At 39.0% G+C, this 21229-nt stretch overlaps 6 protein-coding genes across 6 annotated transcripts; all 6 read left to right on the forward strand.

Moving 5' to 3' along the window:
• Positions 1-416: 416 nt before the first annotated feature.
• On the forward strand, positions 417-3416 carry LSM04_001605 (AAA ATPase; the record flags this gene model as incomplete). The annotated part of the gene is made up of 1 exon (XM_067332181.1): positions 417-3416. One exon carries the CDS (start codon positions 417-419, stop codon positions 3414-3416), a length of 3000 nt encoding a protein of 999 aa, XP_067194274.1.
• Positions 3417-4319: 903 nt separating this feature from the next.
• Positions 4320-4790, forward strand: LSM04_001245 (Proteinase inhibitor I11; the record flags this gene model as incomplete). Its single annotated transcript, XM_067332192.1, has 1 exon — positions 4320-4790. The coding sequence occupies one exon, from the start codon at positions 4320-4322 to the stop codon at positions 4788-4790; it is 471 nt and encodes a 156-aa protein (XP_067194264.1).
• A 1027-nt stretch (positions 4791-5817) lies between these two features.
• On the forward strand, positions 5818-9198 carry LSM04_003152 (uncharacterized protein; the record flags this gene model as incomplete). The annotated part of the gene is made up of 1 exon (XM_067332203.1): positions 5818-9198. The coding sequence occupies one exon, from the start codon at positions 5818-5820 to the stop codon at positions 9196-9198; it is 3381 nt and encodes a 1126-aa protein (XP_067194308.1).
• Positions 9199-10465: 1267 nt separating this feature from the next.
• On the forward strand, positions 10466-12700 carry LSM04_009587 (uncharacterized protein; the record flags this gene model as incomplete). The annotated part of the gene is made up of 1 exon (XM_067332215.1): positions 10466-12700. One exon carries the CDS (start codon positions 10466-10468, stop codon positions 12698-12700), a length of 2235 nt encoding a protein of 744 aa, XP_067194442.1.
• A 2056-nt stretch (positions 12701-14756) lies between these two features.
• LSM04_002811 (uncharacterized protein) lies at positions 14757-18512 on the forward strand (the record flags this gene model as incomplete). The annotated part of the gene is made up of 1 exon (XM_067332226.1): positions 14757-18512. The coding sequence occupies one exon, from the start codon at positions 14757-14759 to the stop codon at positions 18510-18512; it is 3756 nt and encodes a 1251-aa protein (XP_067194298.1).
• A 430-nt stretch (positions 18513-18942) lies between these two features.
• Positions 18943-21051, forward strand: LSM04_007398 (uncharacterized protein; the record flags this gene model as incomplete). The annotated part of the gene is made up of 1 exon (XM_067332238.1): positions 18943-21051. The coding sequence occupies one exon, from the start codon at positions 18943-18945 to the stop codon at positions 21049-21051; it is 2109 nt and encodes a 702-aa protein (XP_067194401.1).
• Between the last annotated feature and the right edge of the window lie 178 nt (positions 21052-21229).

A 21229-nucleotide genomic window follows, 5' to 3' on the forward strand; every position in this document is an offset into this window, starting at 1 on the left:
CTTTCTTTCTTTGGTTCTTTCTTTCTTTCTTTCTTTTCTGTATATATATATCCTCCCTCTTTACGTGTGCTTTTTATGTGTGGAATTCTGTTTGTCTCAATTTTTCTACGGTGGTTTTTTGTTGTTGTTATTGCTGTTGTTGTTTTTCTTTTTGTGTGCATTTTTGTGTTATTCTTGTTATTTTTGTTTTTTTATTTTTCTATTTATTAAACTTTTTTTTTGTCTTGTTTTCTTTTTATTTTTGCTTGTTTATTTAAACATCTTATTTTTTTTTTCTTTCTTTCTTTCCTTCTTTCTTTCGTTTTGTTGTTGTTCTTCTCTTATTTTAGTTTCTTGAGCTTATCTAGAGAGGGACCTGCGTGTCTGTGCCTACACTGCTGTTCTATTCTTTATTATTATTATTATTACGATAGGTCATGTTTGCTTCTCTGCGTAGTGTCTATGATCAGCAGAACAGATCCGATAGAACCACTACTAATAACAATAATAGTAATATAACTACTACTACTACTACTACTACTACTACTACTGCGAATAATATTAATAATAATAGTATGAGTACTACAGGTGTAAAGGCAAGCGGAGATTATGTGCCTAGAATGCGGCAATTACGATCTCTGTTGTTTACCGCCATCGCCGCAAGTGAATCTCATTACGCACGTCTACACGAGGAACATGCAAAAGAACCAATGATTAGTCTTCATGGCAATGAAAAGCGTGCAAATAATAATAATGATAATAACAGTATACCATTTACTCTTCAAAAACACTTCCAGGCTGTAATGTGTGAAGCCATGCGTCGTTGGCAATACCGCAAACAACAAGAAAAAGAAAAAGAAGTGGATCGAAATAGTGATATAGTGTGGATGAGAGATCACGGTGTATTAATGAACAGTGAAGAAGATATTGCTCAGTTATTGTGGATGAATCGCAGTATAGCAATTGGTGCAACAATCTCTCTAATGCATGGAATACATCAGAATAGTAAAAAGTCAGATAAATCAATATCCCTAGTCTCATCATCATCACAACAAAAAGAAAAAAAAGAAAGAGGAGGAAAGAAGTCGTATTATAAAAGTCTTGTTGATATGCACGAAACTATTCGCATCCTACAGCAATCCTCACCAGCACTTCGGGCGGTATTAATTGCAGGATCGCCACACACAAACGGCGCATCGCAGCGGGAGGAAAGAGATGATAAACTCCCTAATGAAACAAACACTATTAATACTACACAGAATGGTCTGCAATCTATATCATTATCCTCTTCACAGTTAATATCCAGTCAGTGTCCGCCGGTTCCACAGAGTGAGATGCGAAGTAAGCGCTCACGAGTGCGAGATGAAGTGGAAGTTAATGCTATTAAGAGTGGGGGACGAGGAAATAAACGACCATTTGCATTAGCTGTGAAGATTGATGGACGAGTCTTGCGTCCACAAGAGAACTCGCGATCAGAAGTAGTGGGAACCACAGGTACGTTGTATGAACATATTAACATTCAACAACAACAGAAACAACAACAACAACAATTATCTGATACTTCATATGGAGGTAATGTTTCATCACATACATCATCACATCCAAAGTCTCAAATGACGCTTAACGTTGATAGTCGTGGAAAACTGTGTTTAACGCAACCCCCAGTTTCCCCATTAAGTCATCTGAATAGTATATTGAAGAACTCATCGAATACACCTGTTGTGGGTAATACAGATACACCAGCACCATCGACGACAAACACATCATTTGCTATTAAACGTGCACCACATCATTGGAATGGAGATTGGACAACAGTTGATTCATCTGAAACTACTAATACTAATACTAATACTATTACTACTGCTACTTCTACTGTTTTAGAAGAGAACCCACATGATACAAAAATAAAAGAAAATCGAACTTACAACCCTCCCATACTGCATACTAAAAAAGGAGGTAAAGAGGATCTGGAAAGTAAGTTCTCTACTATTACTACTGCAGGACATCCAAGTGGTGGATTTATTACGGCAGGAGAACAGTTAGTGGCAGATGTAAAGGCTGGACGTTCAATGCCATCTGGTCTCTCACTTCAGCGGCGAACACCGGCGTTGGGTTTACGTCGATCTGGATTTACACCGCCATTTCAACAACAACAACAAAGACAACAGTTATCACCTCCACCACAAAGAAGTGATGGTGCCAATGGAACTAATACAACTATTAATGCTAATAATACTAATACAGCAGTAGCATCAAATGGTGTTCCCGTGAATGAGGTTTTAAGTTCCATTAGCAAAACCCCAAGAAATACCCGTGGAGATAATAATACGAACCATAGCAAAGGAGATGATAGTGATAATGAACGGGGTGATTATCCGGCATCTCTGCTTCTCCCGGATGGTTCTGTGCCGCCCATTTTACTCCCACTTGACCCGAAACTCGTCACACAAGTGGCGATGGAAATACTCGAGCACGGCGCCGGTGCTGCCAGTGTTGGTTGGGACGATATCGCAGGACTTGAACATGCGAAGCGAAGTGTGGAAGAGGCGATTGTGTGGCCATTACGCCGACCAGACTTATTTGTGGGTTTGCGTGATCCACCGCGTGGTTTGCTTTTGTTTGGACCGCCAGGTACGGGTAAAACAATGATTGCCCGCGCTATTGCGAATCGTGCCCAATGTACATTTTTAAACATTAGTGCCTCTTCTCTTATGTCTAAATGGATGGGGGATGGTGAAAAATTGGTACGATGTATGTTTGCTGTAGCCACTGTAAAACAACCAAGTGTTATTTTTATTGATGAAATTGATTCGCTTCTGTCTATGCGTGGGGAAGGTGAAATGGATTCGGTACGCCGTGTAAAGACAGAGTTTCTCGTTCAGTTAGATGGTGTGGCGACAGATCGTGGGGATCGTGTATTACTTATTGGGGCAACTAACAGACCGGATGAATTAGATGAAGCCGCCCGTCGACGTATGGAGAAACGATTATATATTCCTCTTCCAGATGCTGCCGCACGTGTGGAACTTGTGAAACGACTCTTACACACAATGGAAGAACAACAACATCAACAACAACAGACACAGCAGCAGCGGCGTGGTGAAAGTAGTGAAGGTGTTAAAAGTCTTGTAAATGTTGTACATGCACTAGATGAAAAGGAAATTGCGGAGATTGCGGCTGTAACAGAAGGATACTCCGGTGCAGATCTTAAACAAGTCTGTCGGGAAGCCGCTATGGGACCACTGCGAGAAGTTACGATGCGACTAACAGACGTTATGTTAAGTGATTTACGGCCTATTCAGCGAAAAGACTTTACACAAGCATTAAAGCGTATTCGACCAAGTGTTGGAGTATCAGAGGTGACACGTTATGTGGAGTGGAATGAACAGTTTGGTTCATTTACTTCGCAAGGGGAAGAAGCCGCAGAGGAGGAATGAGAGAAGACATCGGATAACATTACTAATAGATAGATAGAAAGAGAGAAAGTGATAGAATAGATGAAATGAATAGGAAAAAAGAAAAAGAAGAAAAGAAGATTGTTAATGTAGAACATGTCTAGTCTCATTTCTCTATGCCAATTTAGTGTTATTGCCTATTTATAATATCATGATTACTATTATTGCTATTTTCTTTCTTTTCATGATAAGGTAAAAAAAAAAAACAACAATAACAAGGAAACTGCAATATACTATATTATCCTTCCCTATACCGCTTATCTAGTAATACAACTAGCAGTTAAATTTGTGTGTGTTTGTGTGGTTAAAATGACCACCCAATGCTTCCCTTTTCAGCAAGTATCAAGACACGATATTAGTGGTTGATTAGTCTCTTTTGGACTCTTTTTACTTTTTGTGGTTTATTTTCAATATCATCGGAAGAAATGATAAAAACTAGAGGAGGAGAAATAATAAATAATTTTTTCTTTCCTCTTCCCTTATCTTTTCTCTTTTGTTGTTTGGTATTAAGGGAAAAGGTATGGTTTACAGATTATTCCGGTTTTCTTTACGACAATATTCTTCTTGCGTCTTGTCAGTTACATAGATTTCACTTTATCTTTTTTTTGGATTTCCCTCTCTCTCTCTCTCTCTCTCTCTCTCTCTCTCTTTCTCTATTTACCAATCTGCTTTTTAGATCCAGTATTGCAAGGGATGCTTTCTTATTCACATCAACTGAGTAAAACAACTCTTTATATGTATGTATGTATTTCTTTATTTTCCCTCCTTGGTGTGGCGCTAACACCTGAATTTCCTCCTCCTTCTCCTTTAACTCCTCCTCATTCTTCTTCCACTATTCTAAACTCACGAGAGATCAAATCAAACAATCCAAAACAAAAAGAAGAAATGACACACGCCCCATCATCCGCTTCCGCAAAAACAAATACCACGAAGTCCTTGGAGGATTATAAAGCCCCGTACCCGAAGCCAACAGCCGATCAACGACGTTATGTTATTTATCTCGAAGAACACGGTGTGAATGAGGGATCACAGTACCGTCTACAACTTATCCCAGGCCGTATGGCAATGGTAGACGGCGTTAATTACTACGCCCTCTCTGGGAATGTGGAGGAAAAGACGATTGATGGCTGGGGATATCCCTACTATGTAGTAAAGGCAGGGGAGATGGCAAGTACACTAATGGCGCCACTGGGAGATACAAAACCCGTATCGCAGTTTGTACCGATAACAGATCAACCCATGATTCGGTATAACAGTAAATTACCAGTGGTGGTGTATACACCAAAGGATATGGAATTACGTTACCGTATATGGGCTCCAACGGCACCCACTGCAGAAATTGCAACTGAAGTATAATAATAATAATAATAATAATAATAATAATTCTACTGTGAATCATTGTGAATACAGACCTATAAACGCACAAAAAAGGTGGAAACAAAAAGAAGAAAAAAAATTAATTTGCGTATGGGCGTGTGTTTGTCTGTGTAATTTTTTTTTTCTTTTCTTTTTTCTCTTCTTCTCTTCGCAAAGAGGGGCTTGTATTGCGGTAGTGTGATGGATACAGCACTTTTGTTCATATTTTCGTTTTTTTTTTATGTATCTTATATTCCTTTTTATTTTGCTATTGGTGATAATTGTTTTTTTTTTTGTTGTTGTTTGTGCTAGGAGAGCGGTGGGTTTTGGCCTCTTGTGATATTGTAAAAAAATATATCAAATAATTCTATGCACTGTAAAAGAAGAAAAAGACAAAAAAGAGCAGAAATCCTCTTTGTTTATATTATCATCGATAACGTTATATATATATATATATATATATATATATATAATTAAATAGGGGATATCATGTATATTTTTTCAGTCTGTGAGAGAGTAATATCATTACTTATTTTTTCTATCATTCTTTCCTTTTCACTCTTTTATTTCTCTCTGTTTTTCTCTGTTTTATTGGATGAATTGCAGTACGCTGTATATCAAGACGTGATACAGTAGTGATAGGTCGTGCTCTGCGTGTGTGTGGTCCAAGCGGGGGGGCGGTCTATACCCGCTTGTGGCATCGCATTTGTTTTAGAAGAACGAAGGAAATAACATCAAATTACCACACAACAGAAAATTGCATTATTTCACATATTTTTAGTGAAAGTTTTTTTTTCACTTTGTCTGTCTGTGTGTAAAATTTACCATTGACGTCAAGTTGAAATCGTTTAAAGCAAGGGAGAGAAAGAGAAATAAATATTCCCTGTTGAAAGAAAGGAAAAAGAAAGACAGCAACAGATTGTTTTTTTTTTTTTTGGTTAAATACGAAACACGAAAAAAAAAAATATCTATATATAAAAGAAAAGAAAAAAGAAAAAAAAGTGTTATTCTAGTTATCTGTAATCATATGGCGAAAAGAATGGGAAAAAGGGCAAGGAAACACCGTTCGCAGCGTACTGAGAATAAAGAGTTAGTGAATCCTCACTGTATCTCTTCAATAGACGTAAATAGCAGTAAGAATACTAATAGTACTACTATTGCTGGTGGTATTAATAGTAGTATTACTGTGGCGTATAAACTCCTTACCGCAAGTGGAAGTGAAAGTCCACGCTGGGATGGTTTAGATGCCCCAACGTTAAGTTCCGCCCCGTTATCTTCATTATCCTCTCCAGAAACAGAACACGCATCAGATAGCAAATCTGCTCTCACCTCGGCTTTATTTTGTAATATGAATATTGATTCTGAAGCAAAGATTGACTGTAAAAGTAATGGACTCGCACGGAATAGTCATGATGAGTCTGAAATGAGGTCATTTACATTAAATAATGGTGAAAAGAAAGAAGAGAAAAATAGGGTTATTGTACCTCCTCAAATCGAGGCGAGTGAGAATAGTCATATTAAAGCAGTAAAACGTGCGACACTGCGAAAGAGTATTTGTGCATTTTCTGAAAACGCCCTAGAGAGCACAAAACGAGAAACCACTCCACTCCCTATATTAACCACATTACACAAACCATCCATCCTCACAATATCCGTGGAGGGAAGTCCTATGCGTACGGCCTCCCAGCCATCCCTACGTGTCCCGCAAACCGCAGTTGCCCCACAGCACTGGAGTGTCTTTTACCCGGAGGGCATGGATCAACAGCCTCCTGTCTTGTTACACTATTTAGTGCTTGGCGGCTGGAGAACAGTGGCGGGTGGATGGGATTACTTTAGTCATCGCCGGCTGCAAAAGGGGGAGGTGGTGGGACACTCCGTGCGTTGGCTGCACAGTGCAAGGCCACGCGATCGATTTGTGTTTGTTATAACACCAGTGGAATCTAAAGCCGTACGTGATGAGGGTGAAGAGGAGGAAAAAGAAATGAAAGAAGGACTGTTAGGGGCATGGCGGAGATTTCGTAGAAGTATATTTGGTTCACCTCCGGCGTTTGCATGTAATAAAGGGAAACTCTTTAAAGATCCTTCTGTGAATCGTACAGGACATGCATCAACTAATGCTGGGGGTGAAAGTCCTGTACCAACACCAACGTTAGTACCACGATTGACAAATGATGATGCTATTTCTCGTTCTCTCACACCTCTAAACTTGGAAGCACCAAGTAATAATGTTAGTAGTACTAAGATGGGAAGTGTTGGCGTTGGAGGAGGAAAGAGTAATAATAATAATAATCATCATCATTATCATTATTATTTAGCGGGAACACGTAGTAGTACAACGGAGAACCGTGGGCGTAATAATAATAGTAATAATAAGGGAGGAAAAATAGGTGTTGAAGTTATAGAAGTACGACATGAAGATATTACGGCAACTGATTATAGTCCTCGTTTACTTTCTAGTCGTTTTGCTATGGAGGCAAAAACGGTGTATGCGTACTTTTTTGACACACTAGAAGATGCATTAGCGTATTATGGTTGTCTGGAGGATCTTCAACTTATTGATCAGCAGGTTCGTCGAGGTGTAACCAATGTCATACCATGTGTAAAGAAAGAAGAAAGTAATAATGTTGGTAGACAACAGAGTTCAGGTGTTTTAGATCGAATGTTTTCTGAAGATAATGTAATGGGAAATCCACTTTTCACTACTGAAAGGAATCCATCATTTTCTATTTACACAGGTAATAACATGTTAACTTCATTTGATGGTGAACCTCTTGATGTAAGTCTTCCACGTACAGAACAGGGACGAGGAGGAGGAGGAGGAGGAGGGTTTTTAACCCCTACCAGACCAGAACCCATACATCATTTAACTCCATCTGATTATGTAGATAATATTACTAATATTGGAAATGAAGAGGGAAAGTATCTACAACGGGAAGAAGGTTCACCTAGTGTTATTCCTTATTTCCCATTAACACAGAAATCTAATGAGGAGTCTCAGTATAAGGTTGGCAAGGAATCCCTGGTATCAACACGTGATAGTCAACTCTATGATGTTCCTTTTGTTTATCCTCGAGTTATGCCAACACCTACTACTGTACATTTTGATACTATTGTGACAGTCTATTCAGAAGATCCTAACTTTAATGCGTTATTACGGGAAGTTCTTATACCAGAACCAGGTACACATCCGTATACAGCATCACTTAAAGAGCAACGTCGTATGCTTTCTATGTATGAAACCGGTATGCCAGCATGGACAGTATTTCTCGCCTCTACTGGACTTCCATACCGTCGTGTTTTTCGATTGACATTTGTGGGACTTGTTAATATCTGGCCTGTAATATCTCTATTTGTAGGATTATATGACTTGTATAAGCATTTACCCCATATGAAAGAGTTTGTATCTACCACATTAGCCCCCCTTCTTGATTGGATAGAACGTCGGGTTACACTACGTATATCTATGTTAGTAACATATTTACTCTCTGTTGGATTTTCCGTAGCCGCCTCGTTTACAAGTTTCTTCTCTCAATTCTATGTACTGGAAGTGTTTCTCCTCCCCCTCCACTTTTTCGGCCGTCTACTCCACACCCCCTTTACGCTTATCTTTGAACTCCTCTGGACCTCGCTCTCCATCATCGTCTCATTCCTGAGTCTTCTGCTGGTGACGCTTAAGATGCTCATTATGGGGCCCTTTGTGCTTGTCTCGCATCTCGCCTCTTTGGAGTTTGCGACGAGTGGCGCCGGTGTTCTCCCCGCGGCGGCGGAAGGGACGTCGCTGACAATGAAGTGGTGGCGGGCCTGGCAGGAGTTTTGGGTTACGGTCGCCTCGCCCGTCAAGAATCTCGCCAAGGCGTGGTATGACAGTGTGGTGCATGTCGCATCAAGCGCGGCCAGGCGAGAGGCGTCTATTCGTCGCTGGTATACGCCGAAACTGCGGTGTGTGATTAACTTTATGGAGTTTGTGCGGGAGTTGTGTATTGTGAATGTGTGGCTTTGGTGGCAGTACTGCAGTGCGGGGCGGGGATTGTGGGTGTTGTATCTAATCTTACTCTTGACTTGTCTGTGGATGTGGATGCTGCCATTTCATCTGGATAATAATGGTATTAGTGTTATTTCATCCAGTGATGGAAGTGGTCATACCACTATCCTGTTAACATCGATAGATCATGGATGGAGAAGTACAATTGTGGGAAATGGAAAAGATACAACAACTTATTCTTCTTCTTCTTCGTCTTCTTCTATGTTTACATCTGCAGAGAGGTCGTCTATAGATAATAGTGATAGTTCCTCTTCCTCTTCTTCTTCTGCTGTAATGGAGATGGATCCATACATGAGTGGGGAATTTGACGCCCTGCACTTTGCGTGGGAAACACTACTGGCGGTGTGGATTCAACTCCCGTGGTAATGATCGTTCTTTTTCTTTCTCTTTCTCTTTGTTTGTGTGTTGGACTCGCATTTATTTACGAATTGTAATGGTGCAAAGAAAAAAAAATTACAGACTCATTTATATGGATTTCTTTTTTTTCTTTCTTTGTTTGTTTGTTTTGTTGTTTTTCCTTTTTTTTCTTTTTATTCGTTTTGTTTTTCTTTTTTTTTTTCGTTTTTCCTTGTATGTTGATATACGCTTATTATTTTCGATTTTTCTCACCATTACCGTGGAATGCAAAAGAGATGCGAATGTGAAACAAACTTTTCTCCGTAGAGTTGTGGGGGAAGAGATGTAAAAGAAGAAAAAAAGAATAATATGTCTCTTCTGGCTCTATAGATAAGAATGAAAGGGGAAAAAAAAGTGTTGTTGGAATTTACAGAGGAATCGGCTTATGCCTTTCGTTTTTGTTTTTCTCTCTTTTTGTCTTATTATTATTATTATTATTATTATTATTATTATTATTATTATTATTATTATTATTATTATTATTATTATTATTATTATTATTATTATTATTATTATTATTATTATTATTATTATTATTTGTTGGTTTCCTTTCAAAAAAAGAAAAAAGTTCGAAATTATGTATTTGTGTGTCTTATTATTTCTCTATGCGAACGCATTCCGTTTCGTGAAAATGATAACAACAATGATAATAATGAAAATGATAATGATGATGATGATGTGCGCATCTACGTACACATTTTTTGCCTAATCAACACTGCAAATCTTTCTTTCTTATTTCCATTCATTCTTCCATTAATTTATTTATTCATTTACTTTGTTTTCTCTTCTTGTTAATAAGATGTTCTTGTTTAAATTAAAACATACATGTGCAATTACTAACTTTCTTTCTCCCCTTTTCTTTCTTTTTTTGCAATTCTGGTTAATTGTGCTCTCATATATATATATATTTATTTATTTATTTATTTAATATGTGTATTAGAGATTCGTGACTCGAGTGCACGAATAAACACAGAAGCGAAGGAATAAGTCAAAGAGACTTTTTTTTTCTTAGTTTCTTTCTTTCTGCGTGCTTTTGTTTATATAGATATATATATATATATATATATATATATCTGTGTGTTAACAAGAAAAGAGAAAAGAAAACAAACAAACACAGATATATACGTATACATATATAAAGGAGGGGTTTACAAAAAAAAAAACGAAAGAAAGAAACACCACCACCACAAAACGACAACAGAAAGAAAAGAACAGAACGGAGGAAAAGGAGATAATTATGTTCGATAATGATCCGACAGTGTTAAAGAAGAAACAATCTGTGATTGATGTAGGACAACGCACACAGCTTGATCTTCTGCAGGGTGAGGTGCGTCGCAATAAGGAGGTATTAACCAATATGCGGCTTGAGAACACACAATTAAACATCGCATTACAACAGGCCATTCGTGGACAACGGCGAATTACAAGTGATGAGTACTTTCGCAAAGAAGAGGAACAATTACATAATAAACTGTGTGTGCTAAAGCGCAGTTTAAACAGTGTAAAAGGCAAAAAAAATGAACTCATCCGGGAGATTGAACGTACCATTGAGGAAACAAACTTTATTATCAAAGAAGGGGATGCCACCATTGATGAGAGTTCCGCCCTTGGACAGAAAATACGTGCACTGGAGAACCGCCTAGATAAGTGTCTCATTAAACACAATGAAGTAAATGCGATACGTCGTACGTATGAAACACTATTGGAGCGATTACAACAGGAGCAATCCGGCTTTGATACACGACTGGCCGCAATGGAAAAGACACTGCAAAACAAGGAAAGGGATCTTTCCGATCTTAATAGTGTGGCGACGGAGGCCGCACGTGGACGTGATGCCGCAAAGGCGGAGGTATTAGCACTGAAAACACAAATCACACGCGAACGTCGCGAGCAGAAGAAAGATCTGGAAGAGCGAAAGACGTTTGTGGCCACAAAGCGGGCACAGCTGGAAAAGAAATCCCGTCGACTGCGTGAAAAGATGGAAAAGGATGAGGAACGGCGAATGCGGGCGCGACTGGCGCTTAGTAATACACAGAAGAAAAAGATTCGTGTCAGTCCGCAGCGACAACTGCAGCCGGAGGAGTTGGAACTGCAGCAACAGCGACGGGAGGCGTATCATCGATTGAAGGAAGCGACGATGAGCAATAATGTGGGAGAAGTGGTGTTTAAATTGAAGGAGCGGCAGGATGCGAATAGCCAGTTATTGCGAACAACAAAAGAAACCGAGGAAAAGAATGCGGCATTGTTGGAGGAGCGGCAGAAATTGCAGGATGAGTGGAATACACTCCAACAACAACAGCAACAACAACAAGGCGGTGGTGTTGGGGGGACGAATCGTCTATTGAAATCCAAAAACAATGAAGAGTTGTATGATTCGACTGGAGTGTCTTCTTCTTCTGTGGCACATGTGGTGGAGCAGCGGGCGTTATTGCGACGTCGTGTGTTGGAGGAATTTGATGCCCACTTGTGTGATCGCCTTAATGAGTTGGAGGAAACACGCGTGGAACAGGAGTGGTTGGGGCAATTGCTGGTGGATGTGAATACCGGCGTACACCACCTCGCCGAGAGACTAGAAGGCATCAATAGTAATATTAATAATGTTATGACGAATACTACTACTACTACTACTACTAATAATAATAATAATAACAGTACACCCAACAGTAATAAGAAGAAAACTCCAACGAATGTAAATGAGAACGTTAGTGGAAATAATAATTTTACTAATCATAATGCTATTACGATCACTACTAATAGACGTGTGAATAGTGAACTTGCATCCGCTTCCACCGCCCTAACACTCCAACTTGATTCCAACATGATGGAGTCCCCCGTTAACACCGCCGCCTGCGGTAATCGAATTACGGAATTACTCCGCGCCTCCGGGACCGCACTGCGGCGAATTTTGAAGGAATTACACAGCGGCGATGTGGAGGCAACGGCCAAATGTCTCACCCACTGGCGCGGTGCACTTCCTGCATCTAACATTCACGTACGACTCGAACATCATCGTCCTCATAATAATAATACGCCTCATCGTACGAATGGTCCACTGGATGTTGATCCACATAATACCGATCATAATAATATAATCCTTCGTGATGGTGGAGTGGATTCCCGCCATGGTGGTGCTGGATATGACGAGGACGACGATGGATATGATGATCACTACCCAGATGATGATATGGTTGGATATGATGATAGGGATCATCATAATAATATTAATAATAATAATATCGATTTACATCATGGCAGGAATGGCGGCCATAACTTCTCCGGTGATGATACTGCCGCTGTGGGCCGCCGGTGGTTGGGCGCGGCTGCTGGAAGTGATCCCGCGGATGATTTCCCGGAAAATGAAATACACGACAGGCGGGAACTGAAGATGATGTCCATCGCAACAGTGGAGCGGGAGCGGAAGAAGGCAAAGAAACAGCAGCAGCAGCAACGCAATAAGGAGGATAGTGCGTGAGATCTAAATAAGAAGAGAGAAGAGAATAAGGATTAAAGGTGTGTGATCTTTATTTCTTTTTCTTTATTTATTTATTGGTGGTGGTGTTTGTCTTTTGGCACATGTGTTTTGTTTCTTCTTTTCTTTTTGCCATGGCTGTTTATCATTGCTATTATTATTATTGTTGCGGTTTGTTCTCTTCGCTTTGTTTGTTGGTTTCTCTGTTGGCTGTGTCTCTTATTATTATTATTATTATTATTATTATTATTATTATTATTATTATATTAATAGTGATAATAATGATAATGGTGTCTCTTGATTTGCATGTAATGGCTGGCACTATGAAGAAAGAAGAAAGAGAAACAAAACTGTGGGAAAAATGAGAAGAAAAACGAAAGAAAAGAAAGAATGTATGTGTGTTTGTGTCTGTGTTGATGCAACAGGAAGAAGGAAAGTGAAAGCAAAAAAAAAGAAAACGAAAGTGTAATTAACAGAATAAAGAGAGAAAAGAAGAAAAAAATTGGAAAAAGGGGGGAGATCTATATGATTATGCAACATGTAAATTTAAAAACACTGGAATTATTTGTCTACATGATAAATCTCATATGTTTCTTCTTTCTTTTTTTTTTTCTCTCTCTTCTTTATTTGTATTTGCACAACTACGAATATCTTTAATCTCTTTCGTTCTCTTTTGTTTTCTTTTGTTTGTTCACACACTTAATTGATTTAATTTAATGTAATTTAATTAATTACATTGTGTGTACAACAAGAGAAAGAGAGAAATGGACAGACACACCCAACTCCAGTCTTTTATATGTACATATATGCACAATATGCTTGTATATACACCTTTGCAGATAATTACTATTGCAGATCTGTAATATCAAAAAAGAAAAAGAAAAAAAATAAACAGAAATGAATGAAAGATGGACTGAATGAATGAATGACAAGTCCAGAGAAAAATAAAAAAAGAAGAAAGAAAAAAACGAATTGGAATGTGAAATGTGATCTGTAGAGTGAAGCAGCCGAAGTGAAGTGAATAAAGGCGGGATCGTAGGTTTTGTTTTTATGGAATTTTTTTTCTTTTCTTTCTTTTTATTGTTTATTTATAGTTCATAAATGATAATAGAAATGAAAGAGAAGGATGAACTGAAAAAGAAAAAAGAAGAACCCTTATTGAGTACATGTAATAATATTCTTTTTTCATTTTTTTCTCTTTTTTAATTCTTGCCGCTGAATGATGATGATTATTATTATTATTATTATTATTATTATTATTATTATTGTTATTATTATTATTATTATTATTATTATTATAGCCATTCATGTACATGTGTACGTGCATATAAATTGGTAAACACTCTGATCATGTTTCCGTACCCTTTTTGTTTTTTGTTTTTTGTTTTTTTGATTTTCTCTCAGTTTCGTACTGCTTTATTATCATTATTGTTATTAATATGATTAATGATTACTTCTTGTATGACTACATCTTAGCGTATGTCTGACTCTTTGTGTGTGTGTGTATTCGCATTGCTGTATAATCAATGGTAAATATACGGGACTTGACGTACTTAAGTTTCAGTTTCTTTCTTTTTTTTCTTTTCTTTTTGGAAAAACAAAAAAAAATCATATCTGCAGGTGTCTCTTGGTATGTATTTTTGGCACAATCCTATGTTGATATATATATATATATATATATATATATGTATGTTTATATGGCATTTGATCTTCTTGTTGTGATGGTAATGGTAATACTACTAGTAAATGATAATCCTAGTCATTGTATCTTTACTTACATGTATATGTATTAATAACACTCTCTTTCTTCTTTCTTTCTCTCTTCGTTATATTATTAATATTATTTCTTTATATATTTCCACCATAATTGGATCAGGTGTATATTGCATCTGTATATGCCTATATGTTATTTATCTGTACAAGGAAACTAACATATAAAAGCGATAAAAGGATAGAATAAGAAATATATATATATATATATATATATACTATCCATTTCATTGCATTATTATTATTATTATTATTATTATTATTACCACTATTATTAGTAGTATTTATCATGCAAGAAGATAGACGGAATCACACCCTATACATTCAACGCTCCTCTTCGCGCCGTCTGTGTGCGTTGGCCGCCGCTCTCTGCATCTCGCCGAGTAAACTGCGGCGGTATATTATGGAAGTGCAGCGCCGGGGGGCTCGGGAGACCACCCAACACCATGACAGCGATCTAAATAACAATAGTAATGGTAATAATAATAAGAATTATCATTACCATGATAGCAATAACCATACTACTAGTACAACAGTGAGTACAGGTGTGGATAACATGGAACCCACACAGGAATTTCCTCCCTTATTGCATGCGATATTATGTGTCTTGATATTACCATTCACGGGTGGTGATAACGTTATAATAGGAAATTCCAATTTAAATTCAAATGTTGCTGGTGCTTCTTCTTCTTTTAGTTTAACGACGAATCGTGTGGCGGCGGCTGTAGCGGCTGTAGTAATGAAAGATAATGAATCCAAACGAACATCAAGGGATAACAACAGTGGGGAAAGTAAGACAACACCCATTAGTGGAACTGCTGTGGCTGCATCTGCAAGAGAGGTAAGTGCAGGACGAACGGGGTTTAGGAATATGCAGGAACACTTTGCCTCACTGAGAGATAATCTCACTTCGCAGCGTGTGGATGAGGGTACGAAACAAGAAGAGATGGAAATAAATCTCTCAGAAGGAGAAAAAGTAAGAGAAGGAACAAGAAACAGAAATGGTACCAGTATTAGTAGTAGTAATAGTTGTACTAGTAGTACTAGTAGTAATATGGATAGTAATAGTAATGATAGTGATGGTGGTGAGGATAATGGAGTGTTCACTGCGGAAATATCTCCGACTGTTGGAAAGGTTAATAAGAAAGAAAAACAAATTATCTCCACTGCAGAATCAAAGAAAACGAAACGACATCATTACCACAAAATGATAAATAGTTGTGAAGTAGGATGGGCAACAGATGAAATAAGTCTCTCACAACTATTAACTGAACTGGCCCAACCTGTACTCACTGCCAGAGCCCATTATATTGCGGCTAGTAATCATAATACAACGGAGACAGACTCTAGATTGGAATTACAACAAAGTATGCAACTCCTTCCAAGGGAATTACACACCTCTGCAGGAGTTGCACGACTTTTTACGTTATATCCACCATTTCTACCATTATTATTAGAGGCATTATTAAAGGAATGTTTGCACGGGGATGTGGTGGGTTTCGCTGCTAGACAGGTGGTGATGCGGTTAACGGAACTCGCAGCCCCTTCCTTTGTTTATTCACGGCATGTGCGGCGTACACCTCGATCACCACCTTCTCATAATGGTTTAAATAGTGATGCACATGAGGAAAAAAGAGCGAATAATCATACCAATAATAATAATAATAATAATAATAATAATAATAATAATAATAATAATAATAATAATAATACTATTACGAGTAGTGAAGAGACATTTTACCATGCAATGCTACTACGTGCCACAACACGACTCTCCAATACGGCTGTTTCAGTACTTCAGATGATTGAAGATCCCGCCTGGGCCCTCACCCTCTGCACTTCCCTCATCTCCAGTCAGCTGCTCCACCCCACAGCTCTCTTGGCCGTCCTCCACCGCCGGGGATCGGATCTCGCCAAGACACCGGCACTGTGGAAACCCGCCGTGGCCCTTGCCTATGCCATTGTTACACACCACAGTCTATGTAATTGTGGATTGGCAGTAGAAGAAGAGGAAAGAAAAGAAGGAGAAGAAGGAGAAGGAGAACAAAAAGAGAAAGTAGAAGAAGAGTATCGTGTGGAAAGACACATAACAGATGTTCCAATACCTACGGACGAAATGCAGATAAGAGATGAGGCAGCAGCAGCACCACTCGCATGTGTGCGGGGACGCAGTGAAGGCGTACACCCTGTGGAGGGGCCTCCTTCTCCATTATTGGATTTAACAATAATGCCCCCATTTGTTCATAAATATCAATTTCAGCAAGTACAGAATCAACGAGGTTCGGCATTGCATGATGCACTTAATAGTGCACGAAGTAGATCTGCTGTTTCTCCGTTGGATGCTGCAAGTGGAACAACGGCTAGTGCGACATGGATATCGGTTGCATCTATGGGACGGGCGGCTTCTCTCTCTTCTTCGTTTAGATTACCGTTAGATCAACAAAAGCATTATCTTTTTGGTAATTCTGAAACAGGAAATCATTCCACATTATTACAATGGCGATTTCCAGATAAAGTGCCTCCTGTTGTAACTATGTCTAATGCTACTGTAATGACTTGTATGATTCTCTGTGCAGGACCGCTTGGAAAACATACGGTAGTGACACTCTGTCAATGGTGTTTACGTTCACTTGCCATTTTACCATCAACGCCGTGTGCGGTGGGACTCACACATCTCATGATGAAGTATCCACAATATTTAGAAAAAGTCTCTGTACGTCCCTTCTCTCTTCCACAAGGTTTGCATACCTCTTCTTCTACGTCTTCTTCCACTGCTGCTTCTTCCGTTAGTGGACATAATTCAATGCCATTTTGTAGTGCTGTCTTTTCAGAAGCCTGTCGTCTGGCGCTGGTGGTGGTGCAGCAGCAATCAAAAATTCGTAATGATGGTCGCTTAACACTTGTCTGGCAAAAAGATGGAAAGTCTACAATGATGGATGCGTCTTCATATCATAATAATAATAATAATAATAATAATAATAATAATAATAATAATAATAATAATAATAATAATAATAATAATAAATATGAAGAAGCCAGTAGTGTACGTGAGGATCCTGCTCTACGTGAGTTACATGAATTACAGTGTTATCTTGTTATGATGTTACAAGCCCTCGTAATGCGTCAAGGTATTCAACTCTCTGTAGAAGCACAGGAAGAATTGGTTTCTCTCTTTGTTTCTATTGCCCGCCTACGTGTTATGGTTGGGGCAGAGATTCCAAGAGAAAACACATGGGGAAGTGATAATGATGCCGAACTGCAAGAATGTGAAGGTACTAATACTATTACTCCATTACCACAGTTAATTCTTACATTGGTAGATGATGCATTTCGAGCTGTGGCTCGTGCTGTAGATATTGTTTTACACGATTATGATGCCGGTTGTCCACGTCAACTCTGCGAGGCGCTCGTGCTTCTCTTACCACCAAAAAGTGATTTATTTGCGGAGTTGGATCGAGTTGGGGCTTGGGAGAAACACTTGGATTGTCTTGAAACTGTTCAAGCAGCAGCAGAGGCGTATAAAGAAGCCCTTCGCTCCATCTCTGCAAGAGGCAGTGCTTCACGTACTCACGTAGAAAAAGAAAAGGAACACCAAGAAAAAGAAGAAGAAGTGTATAAAGATACGGTGTTCTCTAATACGGTTTATCAAGGAAAGCCGATCCCACGTGCCTCATCCCTTTTATCGCTGCAAGAGGAATTAGCAGCGGAGACACAACGCATTATTGTAGAGGCCGCATCTAGACGCAGTGGGGCGGAAGTAATGTTTGGATCACTCATTGGTGTACTTCCCTGTTCTGGAGAACCACTGCGTCTCTCCGCCGCTAATAATAATAATAATAGTGGAGATGGTGGACTCACGAGATCTCAAAAACAATGGTGGCTGCAACATATGATGATTTATCTCGTAGAGGAATGGTGGAGAAGTCGTGTGGCTGTGCAAGTGCAGTTTCAACCTTTCGCAGATGGTGATGGAAGTGAGGGTGGTGTATTCCATTCTAATAGTGAACAGCGGGGATTTTTACAGTGCTGCGCCAACCCTATTTGATACCTTTGTTTTCGTTGTTACTATTGTGTTTTATTATTGTTACTATTATCCGCTGTTGTTCTCGTGTGCGTGTTTATTATATCTGTGTGTAATGTACAAGTTAAAGCAAAAAAAAAAAAGACAAGAAAGAGGAAGAAAAAAAGTGAGTGCAAAGGAGTCTACCGAGTGATAAAGGAATACTGGTGTAGAGATGAAAGCGATGAATATGATACATTAACCCTTTATTATCATTCACTATGTCTTTTTGTTTTCTCTTTCTTTTTGTTGTTATTCTTGTGATTGTGTATTGATCGTGCACTTGCATAGAAGGAAAGGGAAAAAAGGAAACGAAAGGAAATACTAGAAGGGGAATTTTATAAATAATAACGATAGTAATAATAATAATACTTATTATTGTTATTGTTATTGTTATTCCTATGTTCACAACATCATGCCTAATAGTATTGTAAACAGTAACAACGATGGCGGTGATATAATCAAGGAGGAAATAGCCCAATTACGTGCCCTGTTAGATGAGGGTGGTCTACACAGTGGGGTATTAGAGGGAAAATATCTGAATCAAGTCAAACGTGCCCGTCAGCTTGGCGTACAACTAGAGTCTGAGAAGACATACAGTCAGAAACTTGAAAGACAATTAGCATCACTTGAGGCGGAGTTACAGCGTGTGAATAGCAATAAGGGGGGATTGGGAATTTCACCAACAAAAGGAGCAGGAGGAGGACGTGGGAGTAAACAAACCGAAAATAGTTTAGAAGGAGAAGAAAATAGTGGAGAACAGCAGAATGTTATTACATCACTTAAAGAGCGTTTAGAACGGGCGTATGTGCAGTTAAACGAGAGTAAGTTACAGTTAGAGGAACAAAAGAAGGAAACCCAACGACTGCGTAAAGTACTATTGCAGGAAGTGGGTGGTACACCACAGGAACTCGATACATTATTAAAGAATGCATCCGAAGGTGTTGGTTGGCGTGGTCGTGCCCAGCAGATTGTGGTATTAAAAGGCAAAGTAAAAGAATTAGAAAGACAATTAGTCACGGCAGAACAAAACGCATTAAATAATATGAATAATGACGATCCGAATTCCGCACAAGGACAAAGAGTTGGTGGTGCCATATCAACTTCCTCCGATGTCATGTCCACCGCCGCTGGGCGAACCACCACTACATCCATACACACAACTAATAGTACTAATGCAAGAAAACCTTTATTATCAGGCGGTCGTGGACGTGATTTAGATGATGTGGCACGTGATCGTGTGGTGGAAGTGCAGAATCGCCGTTTGCTGCTGCAGCGGGAACTGCAGGAAGTGTTAGAGCGACGCACCGCAGAGTTGGAGGAGCAGCGCAGACGTGTGGAGGCCGCCCAGGCACGATATGTCAATCTCGAAACGGACAACCGGACCCTGCGTGATTACCTGCATACTGTACTGGAGAAGACGGAGAATGATAATGCCCTCATTGATGCGTATCGTGAGGAGATTGAGGAACTGCGCCAGGCATTACGGGCGGCGAGAGTGAAATTGCAGGAGTGGGAGTTGTGGGAAAGTAAAGCCACACCAGGAGGAGGAGATCAACAACGACAACGACAACAACAGGCGAATAAGAGAAATAATAATAATAATAATAATAGTGATAATGATGTTCTGGATACCAATACGGCTGTGGCACTAGCTGGTGCGGATGCGGCGATTGAATTAAATCGTCTGAAAATGGAGAATATGGAACTGCGAAACAAACTAGCATTTTGGGAAGCCTCTTCCGGTAATAATAATAATAATAATAATAATAATAATACGACCGGTGTGCAGAATCCAAGTACGGTTGTGAATGATGATACGGCACTTGTGTTGCATTGGCTACGTAGTGTGGCTCCATCTGCGGAAGGCGATGAAACCACAACAAATAATACAACAACAAAAACAAAAACAACAACGGCAATATCATCTACGGGTTCAACTTCGGTAGAATACTCTGCAGAGTGGCAGAGACGTGTGGCAGATGTACTTCGCCGAGCACACGCTGCCGTTCGTTTCTTAGAGCAACAACGAGAGGAAGAAGGCAATCGGTTAAGTAAGTGTTATGCCACGATTCAGCGACTGCAAGAAGAGAAGAAACGTTGTGGTGGGAAAGTAGTAAAAGCAAAGAAGGGAAAGGTTGAAACTCATCCTAGTAGTAATGATGGGAATCACATGGATGTTGTTGTTAATAATAATAACAATAATGATATGAATAGTGATGATGATGATGCTGCGAAACTAACAAGTGTTGTGTTGCAGGAGAATCACGCCTTAAAACAACGCCTAAAGATGATGCAGGAATTAATGGAAAAGGAACGATTGGCGTATGAGTCTCTTCGTGCGGCCTCAGATGTATCCATCATTCCCAATAGAACAACAGCAACAACAACTGCGATAGCAACAGAAGGAGAAAATGGATCTGTCTCAGCAGCAGTCTATCAACAATTACGTCGGCAGTATGAGGAACTACGTTTAGCCTTTAATACCCTTCAAAAGGAGAATCTTAAACGTGGCGCGAATTGATTTTCAATTGAAGAATGTATTTATACTTATTTTTTGTTTTGTTTTGTTTCGCTTCTTCTTTTCCTGTCAAAGTACAAATACACACTCACACATACATTTTATACATATGTATGTGTTCTTTTTATCATTATTATTATTATTTCTATCCTTTGTATGAGGTGTTATCCATTTCATTACT

Source organism: Trypanosoma melophagium (assembly GCF_022059095.1).
Source record: "Trypanosoma melophagium isolate St. Kilda chromosome Unknown ctg12segment0, whole genome shotgun sequence".
Taxonomy (NCBI): domain Eukaryota; phylum Euglenozoa; class Kinetoplastea; order Trypanosomatida; family Trypanosomatidae; genus Trypanosoma; species Trypanosoma melophagium.